This window comes from Haliaeetus albicilla, chromosome 11, assembly GCF_947461875.1.
Source record: "Haliaeetus albicilla chromosome 11, bHalAlb1.1, whole genome shotgun sequence".
In the NCBI taxonomy this organism is placed as follows: Eukaryota; Metazoa; Chordata; class Aves; order Accipitriformes; family Accipitridae; genus Haliaeetus; species Haliaeetus albicilla.
In genome coordinates, this window is record NC_091493.1 from 32,782,466 (window position 1) to 32,798,522 (window position 16,057).

The window sequence follows — 16,057 nt, forward strand, 5'->3', positions numbered from 1 at the left end:
ATTTAGGGTAAACCCTAGAATATTACATTGCAGTATGCAGAAGACAACTGCCAACTGTACAAACACCATGCAGATGGAATGCGGAGTGTATGTGGCTCTGGTATGTCCTAGCAAAGACTAAATATAATTCTCAGAACCAGAGGCAGTTTTTGTACCCAGGATAAACTGCTCTTGAGCCAGTCTGCGAGGCCAGCAAGATGGAATTTGTTCTGTGACTTTGTATTGGTTTGCAACTCTAGATGAAGTCTGAGATTTAGTAGGATTTGCTTTCAGTCAATATTTAAGTAAATAATTCATTACTTATCAAAACAGATGGCATTGCTGTTTGAGGTATGTGACTCATGAAGACTGGAAAATCTGTTTTGCATCCCTTTAAAAGAACTCAAAGTATTCCACTATAGCATTTGATTTTAGCAAATGTGCCCAAGAGGATGCTATACACACATTGTCCCTTTTCTGTGAGCTCTGATGACTGTGAATTTTCTCAGGACTTAAGTTACTTTGCTATTAAGAGAGAATGTGCTCTCTTGTGCATGTGCTGAATGAAATCCCCATAGACTGAGTGTGTGGAAAATCAGATTTTAGTTCTGTGAACTGTTCCTTGAGAAAACAATATAATATCCTTTCTGTTTTTTTTTTTTTTAACTGAATGCTGCAGTATGAATTAGAAGATCCATGTAATTAAAGTTTTTCTGCTTGAAGTAATCTGGTTGAGATTCATTTTGCTGTCATTTTCATGGCTGGGTTTATTTTTAAGAGAAATAGTCTCCTTATCATCATTGTTGGTTTAGTTTAAATATCATTGTCTGGGATTAGTGTCTGATATTGAGCTGGTTAATGTAAGATTAAATGGGAAGATTTAAATCAGATTATTCAGTTATGAAATATTACGTAGCACATAAGTATGCAGTTCAGATGTTATCTTTCTGTAATCCATTATTTGCTTTCTCTTCTCTCCCTTCCAATTTTTACAGGAAGACATCTACATGTATGGAGGCAAAATTGAAACAAATAATGGCAATGTTACTGATGAGCTGTGGATTTTCAACATACACAGTCAAACATGGAGTACCAGAACTCCTGCAGTACTTGTACATGGCCAACAATATGCTGTGGAAGGTCATTCAGCACACATAGTAGAGCTGGACAGCAGAGATGTGGTTATGATCATAATTTTTGGATATTCTGCCATATATGGTTACACAAGCATTGTGCAAGAATACTACATCAGTAAGTCACTTTCAAACCATTTTTGTCATGTACTGATAAAAAAAATCCTGATTTTTTTTTTTTTTAAAGTGAAGAACACCCCTGTTTTTCAGAACAAAAAATATGAATTTTGCAAAACAAATAAAACCTCATCTTTCTTTCTTCAAATTATGTAGGTCAGATTTCTTGTTAAGCAGTAGCATTTCATACATAGTTGGAGTATAATGGGTTTGGCTATGTGTTATTCTGTACATGGCCATGGTACTCTAAAGGGGGTTAAGGTTGAAACCAAAAATTCCATGCAGTGGTTATTGTTGTGATGAAACTTACTTTTTTACCACAGGCTTACTGTTTTTACCATGGAGCAGATACAATAAAAAAGAATAAGTAGAGCAAAAAAAGAAAGGGCGAAACAGAATGCAATGAACAGTGCTTATTACAAGAATTTAGTTATTTTGAAGGTTCTTTAATGTTGCTGTAATACTTTCATTCTGATTTTTGAAATGTAATAACTTAATTCATCATTGTATATAATGTTCTTTCTAAAGTGTATACATGTTCCTACTATGGGAAAGAAGAGAAAAAGAACACTATTTTTTGTAAATAACCTGCCATGTCTATCTAGGATTCCCCTTGCGAACTGCAAGTTTTTCTTAGGGGTGATTTTAAATGCTAGAATTAAATAAACCAAGAGAATTTTTTTTATCTTGTACATGGTACATCTAAGATATTATTTCAATAGAATAAACATGAAAATCTACACCAATTTTAGGAATATTTATATATCCACTAATTCAAATTATAATCTCTTTTTTTGATTCCTTGTTTTCTGTAGAATTGATCTGAGTCTCTCAGTTATTTAAGCAATCAGAGAATGCATAATATAAAATTTCAAAGTAATATTTATATGTTAAGGCATAATAAATTTTTAAAAAATTGTTCCACTTAACTTTTTTTGCTGTATGCATATGTATATAAACACTGTTTAAGCAGATTTATGGGCTGGGGAAATCCCTTCAAAACTCAGAAGGTTCTTATGCTTCCTGGCATTATCTCTGATGGTAGCGTTGAAATTTTATAACAATGTTGAAAAAGTATAAAAGAGAATGGCAATAAGAGGAAGAGCACCGTGATGTGCTTTACCCACACCAAACAATTTGATTGAAATGCATAAAACTGCTATAAAACTCTGGTCTTAGAATGTTTCACAACAATATTGTAAGATTTGTTAAGTATTAAAGGCCAGTTTTTTGAAAAACTTAATTTCTGTAAATTTTTTTTTAACCTGCAGGAGAGAAATTTTTTTTTCTTGAAGAGAGAAATATGTTGTTCTAGTTTTTTGCATGCTCATTCACTGTAATGTCTATTGGAACTTTGATTAATTTGCTTCTTCACATGCTGCTTATTTAGTCCGGAGTAGAAGTACCAATGTTATTCTCACCTACTATTGTGGTTAGTTTAATTATGAAGAGGGGTACACAATTCACTTTAGTGTAAAATTTTCTGTCTGGCAGATTTTATTGCTGGCCTTATGGTTGAAATGTACTACTTGTTCCTATTTTTTTTTTTTTTTTAATGTTAAAGCTATGTTTGTGGAGGATTAATAAAACAGACTATAACTAAGCTTATATAAAGCAAAGAAAGAAAAAAACCCCAAACCTTTCACACCATGGTGATAAGCTTTGAGTAGGAGAAAGCACTTATTTCTCTGGCAGTTATTATGGGTCTGAATTATTCTCAAGTTTTTATATCTCCTTTCTCAGATGTTCATTTTTTCACATACTAGTGGGAAATTTAGTTTGTTAGAGAAAATATGCTTCACTTGCATCCTATATAAAGTAAACTTGTAACAATATAGGGTATTACTGTGGATACCCAGTGATTTCAGTGAGTCTACTCATGTGATGAAGGATTATTGACGCATGCAGTGCTTTGTAGAACATGGTCTATATGCTGTAATTGAACCATTTCTGTTGTGGACAATTCTCATGTTTCATTTTACCTCATTGCATCTCCTTTCTTCCCCGTCCCTCTAAGTTAAATGAATTTTGTGGCAAATTTTCCTGAATTCTGTTTCAGCTATAGCATTTATCTACAGTTTTGCAGCTGTAGGATGATTTTTGACCATAAAGTTCCAGATGGCGGTTTGAACTAAGAATGGCTATGTTTTGGGGGGACTTTAGCAGCTCAGAATCCAAATTAAAAAGACATAGGAAGTGATAGAAGTATTGCTGTGAGCCCACCTGAATAGGAAGAAAATTTGTTATACGAAAGGACTTCTGACGTTATGGAAAGAAAAATTAGAGTCCAATTTTCTCTCTCTCTGCTTGCTTTTAAAACATACATTGCCTTAACATTTCAAATTGTACTGCTTTATTCTTTCTAAATGTTATCAGCCATGGCTTTTAGTCCTAATGAAGGCTATTTTTCAAGCATTTACCAGATGCCTACTGAAAGAAAGAGGCATAGAAAGAGGCAATTTACCCTTCGGTTCATATGAATTGAAACCTCTAGTGATCCAGTCCTGTTAATGAACTTTGAACTTGATACATAGAATTCTGGTGCTAAAGCCTTCATTTGTTACGTGACCCTGACTTCCATGGGGTCTGGGTCAAGAAACATCTGAAAAAAGTTTTAATTATTTGTGGATTCCCTAGCTTTTCACATAGGTACGTAGTTCTTATTAACAAAACATATGAATCAAATGTGTGCATGGTCTGAAATTTCTCTGACACTGTCTGATTAGTGAAGAAAGTGATTTCTATCACAGTCAAATAAATTCTGGAAAAAATTGGACATGGTTTGCAGGCACCTTTTTACCATGCAAGAGCACGGGAATTCATTTCTACTCCAAAGGTATGGTGGTTGTTGCAGGAACGAAACAGCTTCCTGTTGTCCTTCCTTGCTATACCTAGACTTACGACTTTTGAGGAACCAATAAATCCTGGTATGGGAATTGTGTGAATGATTTTACTAACTTGAACCATAAAGCTTTTCTGGGTTACTCCCCAGGGAAATTTATTTCCCTTTAGGTTAGCAATACCTCATAAACCTTCTAAGAATCTCAATGTGAGTCTCAAGGTGAATATAATAATGGTGTTTTGTTTCAGCTGAGGTTTATAAAAGCTCCTTATATATTAAGAAACTTCTGAATAAGTCTTCTGTGATTTTTATTTTATTTTTTTTTAGAAGACAGAGATTTGTTTGGATTAGCAGCATATCACTCTGGTTTTTAGGCTGAATTTTTTTTATGACTTTATAAGTAGGTTATAGGTTGCTTTTGCTTAAAAATATTTCTTTGAAATAGTGTTAAATGAAATGGCCCCATGATGTGTAACATGTATTCCCTCTTTTTTGTAAGTTAGCATAAGCTTCATGGTTGCTCCAAAAAATTTAAGTTTGTTATTGCAATGAACTGAAGATGGCACACTGACGTGTTACTTGGACTTTCTGTTCTTTTTATCAAAGGTTTTATTGTGGTAAGGACAGATCAGGCCAATGTATCTATCATTCCTTGGATTTTTTTAGTGAATTTATTACTGCATATTAACCTTTTTTTTTTCCCCCAAACATCTTTTTAGAAACAACTTTATCTCAAAATGCTCTTTTAATTATTCTATTTTGAATGATAAAATTATTATTGCTCAAATCTACATTTTTCTTGATTTGGCCATCCTAATCAGTTTCATATAAAGAAATGAACTGAAAAAAAAATAAAGAATAAGGTTTTGTCTCTTATTTCACTTGCTTTGCATTCCTTGATGATGGAATGGTGTTACATCTTTGGACGTGTTTAACTTCCTGTAAGCAAAAGGCTGGAATTTATCACCTTGGCCATCAAAATCAGTGCTTTTTAAATGTAAACACCATATCTTATATTTTCTTTCAAAAATATATGAGGATTAATCTTAAACAGTTTGGGTTTTCTTCACAGTGTCATTGGAAAATCAGTTAGAATTTAGTGACTAAGCATCTTCTAAATCATAGCCTACCTTTATCAATGGTCAGTTTATATTCACTTGTTTTCTAGGTGATACATTATTTAATGTAAGCAGCTCATCTCCCTTGCTAGAATTCTCTTTGAATTCTACTTTGAATTACATTTATAAATACCAATCGTCCCTTTTGCAAGACTAATTAAGGCAACCTCATCTATTCTGCTCTCATTCTAATAGTTAATCGCTGTACCTTTTCCACAAGGAGTTCACCTCTCCTGAACATGGATGATAGAAAAGCCTTTGGGATATTCTAGGTGAGATTTCACCAGTGCCTGGCTAAATAACCTTAATCCTACTTTATTGGGAACACCTCACTTGGTATGTAGTAGAATGACATTTGTACTGCATCCATGAGAAAGTCATTAATGGCTCATAGACTTTCTCTGATGAAGCAGTGCTCCTACTCATTCTTCTCAGTTGTTATCAGCTGATGAACTTCCATTTTATAGAAATTCATATTGCTAATCCCAGTGCACAATATCTTTAAGTTATTGTTGAATTATGATCCATTTTTCTGGTAGCTAAGATTGGCCAGTTCGATCTGCATGTTTCTCTGCTGCTTCTGTGAATTGATAGTGTCTGAATTTATGCAATTATTATATCTTAAATTTGTGACAGTGGCATAAAATGCACCCATTCTGATCCTTAAGAAGTCTCCCTAGTAATCCCAGCACCTCTCAACATTGTTCATTGCTGCTTCTTGTTCAGTGCCCAAATCCCATTGTGTTATAATGGTTTATTTAATAATTTCCCATTGTGACACTATAGTAAGGACATTACTGAAGCCCAGATACTGAGAACACCTACTCTTCCTTCTGTAGATAATTGGTTTTTAGGTAAATGTGATGTAAATGGTTTCGTACATTTATATTGTGCAGTGAAACAGTTTCCCATTATTTCAACATTTTTTATTTATCCTTTTTTTAAAAAAAACCCTTTGTCCTAAACCTTTGCATATTACTGAGGTGAGATTAATGTCTGTAATTGTCCAGATCTTGTCTCTCTTCCCTCTGGTCTTCAATGTCAGCACTGTGGTTGCTGTTCTTCGGTAATATCTAACCAGCTTTGTTTAAAATGCTTGCTGCTAGGCCTGCAATTTCACTTGCTGTGCCTGTCAGAATTTTGGAATGGAGTCATACCCCCAGCTTCAGTACATTAAATTAGTGAGTTTAGCTTCTATCTCAGCTGTAATTTCTTTTTCTGTTTACATGTTTTTGTAGATGCCTTTTTTTCTTTTTTTCTTTCACTTTGATCAGTCTCCTGGAAATGGTCGTGGTAAAGCTGGACATGAAATGCGTGATTCTGTTTGACAAAGGTGACCAGAATATTGCAGCCTGTAACTGTGTCCAGCTGTTTAGGATCTGACAGATTTAATTACCTGAAGTTATCATAGTGACTTGCCTAAGCATTTCAAGAGGGACTTTATGTGGTAGAATTCTCTGGAAGATTGCCCAGATGTTGATGAAAAACATCAAATTACAAATGAAAAGTAGAAGCCCCTATTACTGGAATGATTTTCTTCTTGTGTTGTTTTTTTCAAAATTCATTTGACCTTATTTTACAATACCTATTAGACTTACAAATTGAAATCTGGAAATAATAATAATAAAAAAATCCTATTTCCTTATTTCTGGTTTATTTATTTATAGACCTCTTTCTTTATTTGGCTTTTTAGGCTGTTGAGGATGCAGAGTTTTGCATGACTGATTTGGTCAATTGAATACTTCATCTGATCTAATGACAGAAAGAATAGGATCTCTTTGAGTATGAGAAGAGTTCTGTAAATACCTTCAAAAAAATTGGATTTCTGTTTAAGAAAAAAGATAGGTGAAGATCCATATCAATGAGTTGTTTAAAAAAAAAAAGCAGATCATATGCATAGTAATGTCTTTAAATTCAGACAGAAGTGTATTTTTGCCTGAATGATGCAATATTCAAGATGCTGAAGAAGCATGAAAGAGATTGAAACTGCATATATACATTTCAGTATTCAAAATTCAGGCAGCTCAACTAAATTTTAGAATGGGAAATAGAAGGAGAAACTGTAATACTGCTTTTGACTTTTATTTCAGAAAGATGTTGCTGGACCTCTTTTCTCAAATTTAGGTATTTACCCATAGCACGTGGTTTTTATTATGCAAGAAGGAACGGCTATTCATATTTCTGTGCAAGTCATGTAAAGCTATGCAATATACAATTTTACTGTGACAGTGTTCCAAATGCTACGTAAACCAGTCAGATATAAATGCAAAATATTCTATTACGCATATGATCAATACCATTGTGCAAATTTATGTGGAGAAATAGTCATTTTTCCCTGAAAAGCATATATCCAATCTTTAGGACTGATCACTGTTTAAATGAAAAAATAAGGATGATATTGGTGATAGAAAGGTGTATCTGCAGGTTGACTCCTCACGAACCCTCTTACATAAATTGTATCAAGTAAATCTATTTGTTAGCAAGGTAATATGTATGTTAAATACAGTATTACTGGTACAAATTTGATGTTTGTGTTCACAGTTGCAGTTCTTAATAGCTTGATAATATCTAACATAGAGATTGGAATAAAATACTAGTTACATTACACCACATGTAAATAATAAAAATGTACTGTGTCAGATATGAATGCTGGTATTTGTGTAATACACTATTTATACATACACAAAAAATCAGCATGAGTCTTCCAGTTTAATCTATGCTTTATAACTTGCTATAAGCACTTGTTACTGAAAAAAATGTAACTAGCTTATAGAGGCAGTGCCTGGAAAACATTTAATGAAAGTAGAATAACAACAGTAATAACTGAAAGTCATGAGTCTATTCACTGAACAGAAGAATGCAGAGGAAAAAGAGGTAGTCTTAAACTACCTACATAATATCAGATAAAAATTGAAATGGAATTTAAACTAACTTTCAGATGAAGCAAAGTGTATGGTGTTGTGTGCTAGCCTTGGATAAATAACTTTATAATGGCAGCCAATTTAGGTTAAGAATTAGGAGACTGCTCCATTTTGGAAGTCCTTGTCCACGCTTTCTATTCTTCTGACATAATCTTCAAGAGGCTGTAAGTGAATTATTTCTTCCATTTCACATCCATAGAACTGGCTGTGTAATCCTCATAGGCTCTTTTGAATAGGCTGGTTTCTACAGGAAATATTACCTCCTGTCTTGCTCTTTTTGTGACTTACGTCATCAGCTGGGAAGATGGAGGGGAAAAAAGTTGGAAATTTCAGGGCCACAGGCAACAAGGAGTCACTTAACCTCTCTGTCTTTTTTTACTGCTATGGTAAAATATTTTCCAATTGTGTTTTATTCTTCAGTCATAACAGCTATTGTGAATGGTTTTATTTGGTGTCTCTTTGCAGTTATTAATGATGTGATGTAAAATGTGGATTTAAGTGCCAGTTTAATGAGCTGCTACCAAATTATCCTTCTGTGAGTTTTCAGCAACTGAGTAGGTATATTTGCAGTTAAATAACTAAGAAACAGTAGGTGGAAACTGATTTTAGCTCAATAATTTTACAGTTTAGTAGCAAAGTGTCTGTCTGTATCCACGTGTACTTCGAGCTACCTTACGTTACATGCTTCTCACAACTCACAGCAGTTCAGTTTCTGCCAAGCTTCTCCAGACAGTTTCCTCGTGATTGAGTACAGGTGCTCCTAATGCAGCTGAAGTAGCTGGAGCACTGAATTCTCATCAGCCATCTCTGGTGGGACAAAATTAAGGTTGACACAGAATTAATCGTAACTCTTAATTTCATATTTTCCAAAAGGTTTGGGCTTTTTTTTTTTTTTTTTTGGTTTTGTGTGTGTGCTGAACTCACACATGGGAGAGTATGAGATACTGCCTGGCACCTGTAACAGTGATGTATTTGGGATTTAATCAAGAATAGCAGATAATAGTTTAATAACATTATCCATTTGAAGATATTTTGATACATTGGTATAAAATTACTTCTTAAAACAAATCCTAGTTATTGCTGTATTTAGAATTATAGTGAAAATTATTTTGTATACTTAGAACTCCTAGTATTGTGTGTTAGCAATAGTAAGCCTTAAACCTATGTCTTCTGTACATCTGTTCCAGGGTCTAATTCTTGGCTCGTACCAGAAACAAAAGGAGCAATTGTGCAAGGTGGATATGGCCATACTAGTGTCTATGATGAACTGACAAAATCTGTTTATGTCCATGGTGGGTACAAAGCATTACCTGGCAATAAATATGGATTGGTGGATGATCTTTACAGATATGAAGTTAATACTCGGACATGGTAAGTGGGATTTATAAGGTAGGAAAAGAAGTTACTTGTTACTGAAAAAGACAACATAAGCACAGAGTAAGGTAGAGTAAGGTTCTAGTAGTTATGTAGGCACTTCTGTATCCTTTGCATGTTGCAAACAGTACGTTCTCTGCAACAAAATGGAAGAATTGTGGTGAGGCATTAGACTTTAGCCAGTGGATTAATGGAGCTACACATCGAAGGAATGGCAGGGAGGAAGCTTTGCACATGTTCTACAAATTAAGAAAAGTTTCTCCTATCCAGGCATAGCCACTATGCAGAAATAGTACATGTGTATTGTTTCCACATGGTATGAATATAGTGCTGATGCACATTCAAGTACCTGTTATTTATGTAAGTAGAGAAATCTAAGAACTGTGGAAGGCTATTTTTCACAAAATTCCTGGTATTGTATAGAGATCCTTAGTTATTAAAGTTCTCGGTGTTCATTTTTTGTCAGCTCCTTGTACTTTGTAACTTATGAATTCTACTTGTATGTTATGTATAGCAAGTGACCTTAAATGTTTTTTCTTACCTTAGAGATGATTTGAGATCAAGAACTATTTCTTGGAACATTTTATTCTTGCAATTTAATATTTGTGTTGAGCACTAATGGCTTAACTTTAAGCACACAAGACTTGCTCTCAGATATTGGAAACATGTGGGTTTGATTTCACTGAGACTCTTGATTTTGAATGCCACTAACTCATGGCACATGGAAACATTATTACATGAATTTTTTGTCCCTTTTAATGTATTTTTAATGCTTTCTTATTATACTCTATTTTTGGAACAAAACATTATTGTATCCTTTGATGGTCCTGTTCAACAATATAATAATAATTATTGGAAGGCTTTTTTATTCATTATTCATACAAAAACTAGTAGTGAATGCTTGTATCTCTTCTATGCTAATGTGGCATTCTCTGCAGCTTGTGGAGAACTTTTTTATTCATGAGTATTATACTGGAAGTCAATTGTACTATGGGACTGAAAACTGGCGGAGGATGGGTAATGACACTTACGTGGTAATAAAATCTTTGTTTGCTGTCTCTGTGACATCTTATAATCAGTATTCAAAGCACTCAGTGAGGCAACTGACCTGAATGTGCCCCTGGCTAGGTGGGGTATGAGGAAGAGGTGGAACCACAACGGCTTTCTCATGCCCATATACATGGCTTTTTTCACACTTGCATTTGCTTGTCATCGCTGTCTCTGCTTTTCTGTTGCACTCACTCTCTCTTTCTCTGTGTGATCTGGCTGAGGTTCATATGCTTCACTAAGTCTTGGTATACAAAGCTGATTACTTGTTTTATTCAGTGGCCTGTGGGTTTTTACTTCTTCATATCAATTAGGTATAAGCTTTGTTTCTTGGAATGTGAGGGGGTGACATTTTAATTCCTCATGTGAACATTCTTTCTAACGCATGATGGAGAATTACAGTGTTTGTAATACCTGCATTGCTTTGCGTTACTTGCATGCTGCTCAGTGGGCAATTGGGGGACAATGTGGTGCTGGTCTTAGATAATGGCCTGAAACAGTGGAAGCACCTGCTGGCTCCTGGGTATTTCTATTACCATTAAAATACCATGCTGCTGCATGCAATGCTTGACATAATTATAGTTAACATGGACTAATGTTTGCAGATACATGTGTATGTGCATAAATAATGAGTTCAGTGCAAAGTGTGCTGAGACTCTCACATAACTTGCATGGGGTTTATATGTGCTGGAGAGTTCTGAAGATTGCTCTCATCAGTGATGCTAATGAATAGTGAAAATTATGGCCAAATTAACAAACTTGGTCTGTATTACACTTCCACTTCTGCTGGATCTTGGGGAAAATTTACTGTTACCACAAGGGATGAAACTCATCACACAATATGCAGAAATTAGGGGGAGCAAAACCCATGTACAATGTGGGGACCAGGGCTGGGGCAATGCAGTTGGGTGACAAGTGGAAAAGCAAGTAGCCCAAAGAAAAACTGCAGGGATTGCTGTTATATACACTGTGGAGAGTCCTTAGTTTTCTCCAGAACAGTGTACTGTTCTTTAGGCCTTTAGTGATCAAGACAACTATTTGCAGACAGCTGCAAGGCAGTATAATCAACACAGAACCTAGTGTATAGCAATTAATGTAAATTAGGAGATAGGGGCTGTAGAAAACTGGTGAAGCAAAAGACAGAAAGAAATCTATAGTCCTAATGAAATAAAGACAATGTGTTCTTATATTATCATTCTCTCAACTCATAGCAGCAGTATTCCTCCATTAGTAGTTGAAAATAACTGTTGAAAATAATGTCTTGTTCTATTTCCCTGTCATTCGTCATTTTGTATGTTGCTAGCTGATGAGTTGAACCCAAATATCACGTTTTTTCTGGGTAGGTACCATAAGTATTCTGTATCAAGCTAATTCCTGGTTACTAAACCACATGTATGTGGTGCTCTGTTTTCAAAACAGAAATACAGAACAAAAATGCAAGTCACTTAAAACAGAAAAAAGGGTTAAAACCAGAAGGACATCGATGGGTATGCTGGTGGCTTGAAGGAATTATCCTATTTTTAAGCAATAAAAAAACCCACAACCTCATTTACTTTCATTTAGTCTTTGGTACTTCCTTTGATGTTACTTTCTAGGAGTAGGGCGCAATTTATTTAAATGGCAATATGAGAACTTTAGGTTTAATGCCTTCCTCTCAGCTTGTTTAAACATATGATCTCTTATCACGTAAAATCTATTGATTGATTTACATAAATAATAAAAAAAATTGATTGATTTACATCATGATGTCAAAACAATAAGACATACTTGAAACCCTCTCCCCCAAAACCTATGATGATATAAAAATATTGAACATGTTATCAGTGTGATCTGAAAGAGACAGTATTATTCAATCAGAAGGAAAGATTGTCAAGTCAGTATGTTCGTTACAGGAAATGAATGACAAAACAGTTTAATTGTAAGTATGAGCAGTGTGCAGTAAGACAAGTGAAACTGAGAGTCTAAACTCAAACTGTTAGATTACTGAGACAAGTAAAAGGTTGTTAGGGGAATGTAAATAATATTCTGTACTGGTGATCTAATCAGCTCTTCACAAACATGTTTACAGCTGGTCTACTTAACTAATTCAAGCTGGCAAAACCCACAAATGGTTACTCTCTCCCTTGGTAAGATTTATTTACTGTGATTGAATCAAGTTTGTATTCTGTTCTTTCTACTAGCCCCACACCTGCCACTTTAAAACTGTAGTATTGATAGCTCTTGGCTACTGTTGGGCCCATGTTACTGCTCTGGCACAAAGCAGACCACACAGACACAAGCTAAAATGAATGAAGAGATCAGAGACTCAATGTGCGTGTACTTTTTTTTTTTTTTTTTTGTACTGAAATTCTGTATGTTTGTGTTTGCCAGCCTGAATATATTTATGAAGCAGTGAAAGTGTTTTTCGACTTCCACCATTTCTTTTACAAGTCTGAGTGTTCAATTAATAAAAAATACCAAAAGCAAACCTTCTACTTTTCCAATACTTAGGATGGTTTAAAGATTCTTTTAGCCTTCAAAAGAATTCTTTATTGCATTTTTTGAACAAAAACCTGACATGGCTAAGGATATGTAAGAATAGGAATTAATAATATGAATGGGTTTTCATTCAGTTTTGAGTAAAATTTACCATATCATTAGTCACTTCTGAAGAATGTAAACATGATACAATTTATTTCAGATACGTTATTTGACAAACTGTTTTTTAATAAAAAAAAGCATGACATTTTAAATGAATGCTAAATATATTTGTTGTAACATGAGAAAATCATAATCTTAGAAATAATCTGAATGCATTTCATTATTTTTACTGAGTAATAGCTTTAGTGTTTTCCTTGTATTTTATATTGTTTTCATCTATACATTTTCTTGATGCATGTATACAGTTTATCACATGTTAGTATGTATTAATTTGTTCTTATATATTGTAGGACAATTTTGAAAGAGAGTGGTTTTGCAAGATATCTTCATTCAGCTGTCTTAATCAATGGAGCTATGCTCATTTTTGGTGGAAACACTCATAATGATACTTCCCTGAGTAATGGTGCAAAGTGTTTTTCTGCTGACTTTCTTGCATATGATATAGGTATGTATTGTATTGTATTTTTCTCATTTGGGTTTTAAATACCACAATGTTTCTTTCTCAAGTCTAGCTAATGTGATGCTTTAAAGTCTTGATCCCAAACACCTTCAAGTTATTTATGAATTATATTGTAAAATTAAAAACAGGCTTCTCTTCCATAATATTCTTAAGTTTTTGGTTTGTGGGACAAAGCATAGTAGCTAAAATGATCAATTTCAAAAAATGTGCCTAATACTGTCTTATATGAATGACAGATATGTTGCTAGATGAACTGCAAGAGTTTGGTGCATTTTGGTGCTAAGTGTGTTGAACAGAGACCCTAGTGGTTATTACCTCCAAATGTTGATTAATTTTTGATACTGAATATCTACATAGTACTAATAAAATATGATGCTGGAATTTAAAAAACCAAAAGCCCCCAAAACTCCAACCCACAACCCTGCCCCCCCCCCACCCCCCCCAACCTGAAACCAAAACATTTCCCCACAAGTAACACTTGAGAGGTTCCTAAAAAGGTTTGGAGTTGGTGGCAGTTTGGAAAATGCATTGCTCAGTGCTTATATCAAGGCATCACAGTAAGTCCGAACTGAAAATCAGGGAGTGGAGAAGGCAAGGTAGGCAGCAGTCTGAAAGGTGAGGCAGGGGTAGTCAGGTGGTGATGCTCAGAAAACTAAGAAAGGTTCAGCTGCCGCAAGCCGAAGAGCAATGTGGAAACATAGGAAGTCCACACCACAAGAAGCAGAGTGTTAGAGAAACAGCCTCTTGGGAGGTGATTGTGGTATAGCTGGCTGTAGCTGAACGGATACAGGTTGGGGCTGATAGCTGAGATGCATGGATTTTGATGGATAGCTTCCTCTGACAAATTGCCCTCCCTGCTCCTACCTTTTAATATGCTTTTCAGGTCAGAGTATTAATTAGAAGATTCCTGCCTTTGAGACTGAAGTACATGATCAGGATAACTACCTTGGTATATGTCTGTTTCACATGGAGCAATACCTCACCCACAGTCTAGCATGAGCAGTCTTGCTGAGTGGGAGGAAAATTCTGGGGGTTACTCCCTCATATAGATTAATGGGATAACTACATTAAATGAGTCAGGGCAATAACAGGCTATGGAATACTTTTGCAACATTACATTAAGGATAAACTGTGTTTCCATGGACAACAGCACAATGAAAAAGGCTAAGCTATTTGTGCTTGGTTAGATGGGACAGAAGATAGTCTTAGGAGGATGGTGCTAAAAAAAACGTTTACTTCTGAAGCACCAAAGCCTGCTAGCATGCAGTACAAGTTTCAAAATACAGAATTCATTCCCAGTTACCCAAGTTCAAAAGTAGAAGTGAATAGTAACAACCTCACAAAACTTTACTGACAACCTGTTGGGAGGAGGCTGTACTGTCATTCAGGGAGAAGAGATGATTGGAAATGACAGTCCACCTGAGATAACATTTAATGGAACAAGGTGCAAGTCATACACTTAGGAAAGGATAAGAATTTTCTCCTACAAACTGAAAGAAATGACAGTGGCTTGTGTGTCCAAGTCCAGAGTGGCATGTGACTGTGGAAGTGGCCTATGCGGTCCTAATGAAAAGAAGAAAGAAGCATTGATGTCGTTCTCAAGGCCCTAGATATTTTTGTAGAATTTTGGCAACACACATTTAAGACAGACAGACTCAAACAGGGCCCTGCATGGCCTTCAGGTTGACTGAAGCATGAGGAACCTGTAGGAGATAATAGAAAGATGTGTGATATATTTAGTTTCACAACAGAGTAGCTGAGAGCAGAAAAGATTGTTGTTTATATGATAAGAATACACTTTGGAGGAAAACTGTTTAAGGTGAAAGACAGTCTGGAGACAAGACTAGGTGGGTGTAAGCTTTCAGTCTGTAGAATGGTTCCAACCATTAGAGCTGTGCAGGTATGGAAAAACCTCCCTATAGGATTGTGGAGGCTGTAAATCTAGAGCAATTTAATAAGTCCATAATCTGTTTCCTGTCTTGTTTATTGCCACTGCTACTCTTACCATAAATAGTTTTTCCCTTCCCTAATGTTCATGTCCATATTTTATGCATAGGCTGCAAATATAAACACACAGGTCATATTTGGGCCAAAACCACAGCCACTTCTCTTGGGAGCTAAAAACGGGGAAATGTGTCAGAGCAGTCTGGGAAATGGACTTGTGCATGATCCTGTAGAGAATAGCCTGTGGATAGTGCCTGGATCTATTTTTGGCAAGCGTTTATCAGCTGACTCAGTGGTAGGGAGGGTGAGACATGATCTGTTTTATAGGGCTAGTTGATGGCTCTTTATGGCTTTCTGTATAGGTATCAATGCAATGTGTTTGCTTTCATGCAAAAATAATCAGTAAATTAAGTACATGGAACATATATGTGTTATTTCCTGCCAGTTTCACCGAGTGTGTGAATAATGCCTTTTCAGAACAG

The 16,057-nt window shown here is 35.2% G+C and overlaps 1 protein-coding gene across 1 annotated transcript in view; it reads left to right on the forward strand.

Annotated features, from left to right (window-relative positions):
- The window catches only part of ATRNL1 (attractin like 1), a 541,498-nt gene that overhangs the window by 78,783 nt on the left and 446,658 nt on the right, over window positions 1–16,057 (forward strand). The window contains 3 exon segments of the mRNA XM_069797060.1: window positions 975–1,230; window positions 9,298–9,481; window positions 13,462–13,616. Of these exon segments, the coding sequence (XP_069653161.1) occupies window positions 975–1,230; window positions 9,298–9,481; window positions 13,462–13,616 (595 nt within the window).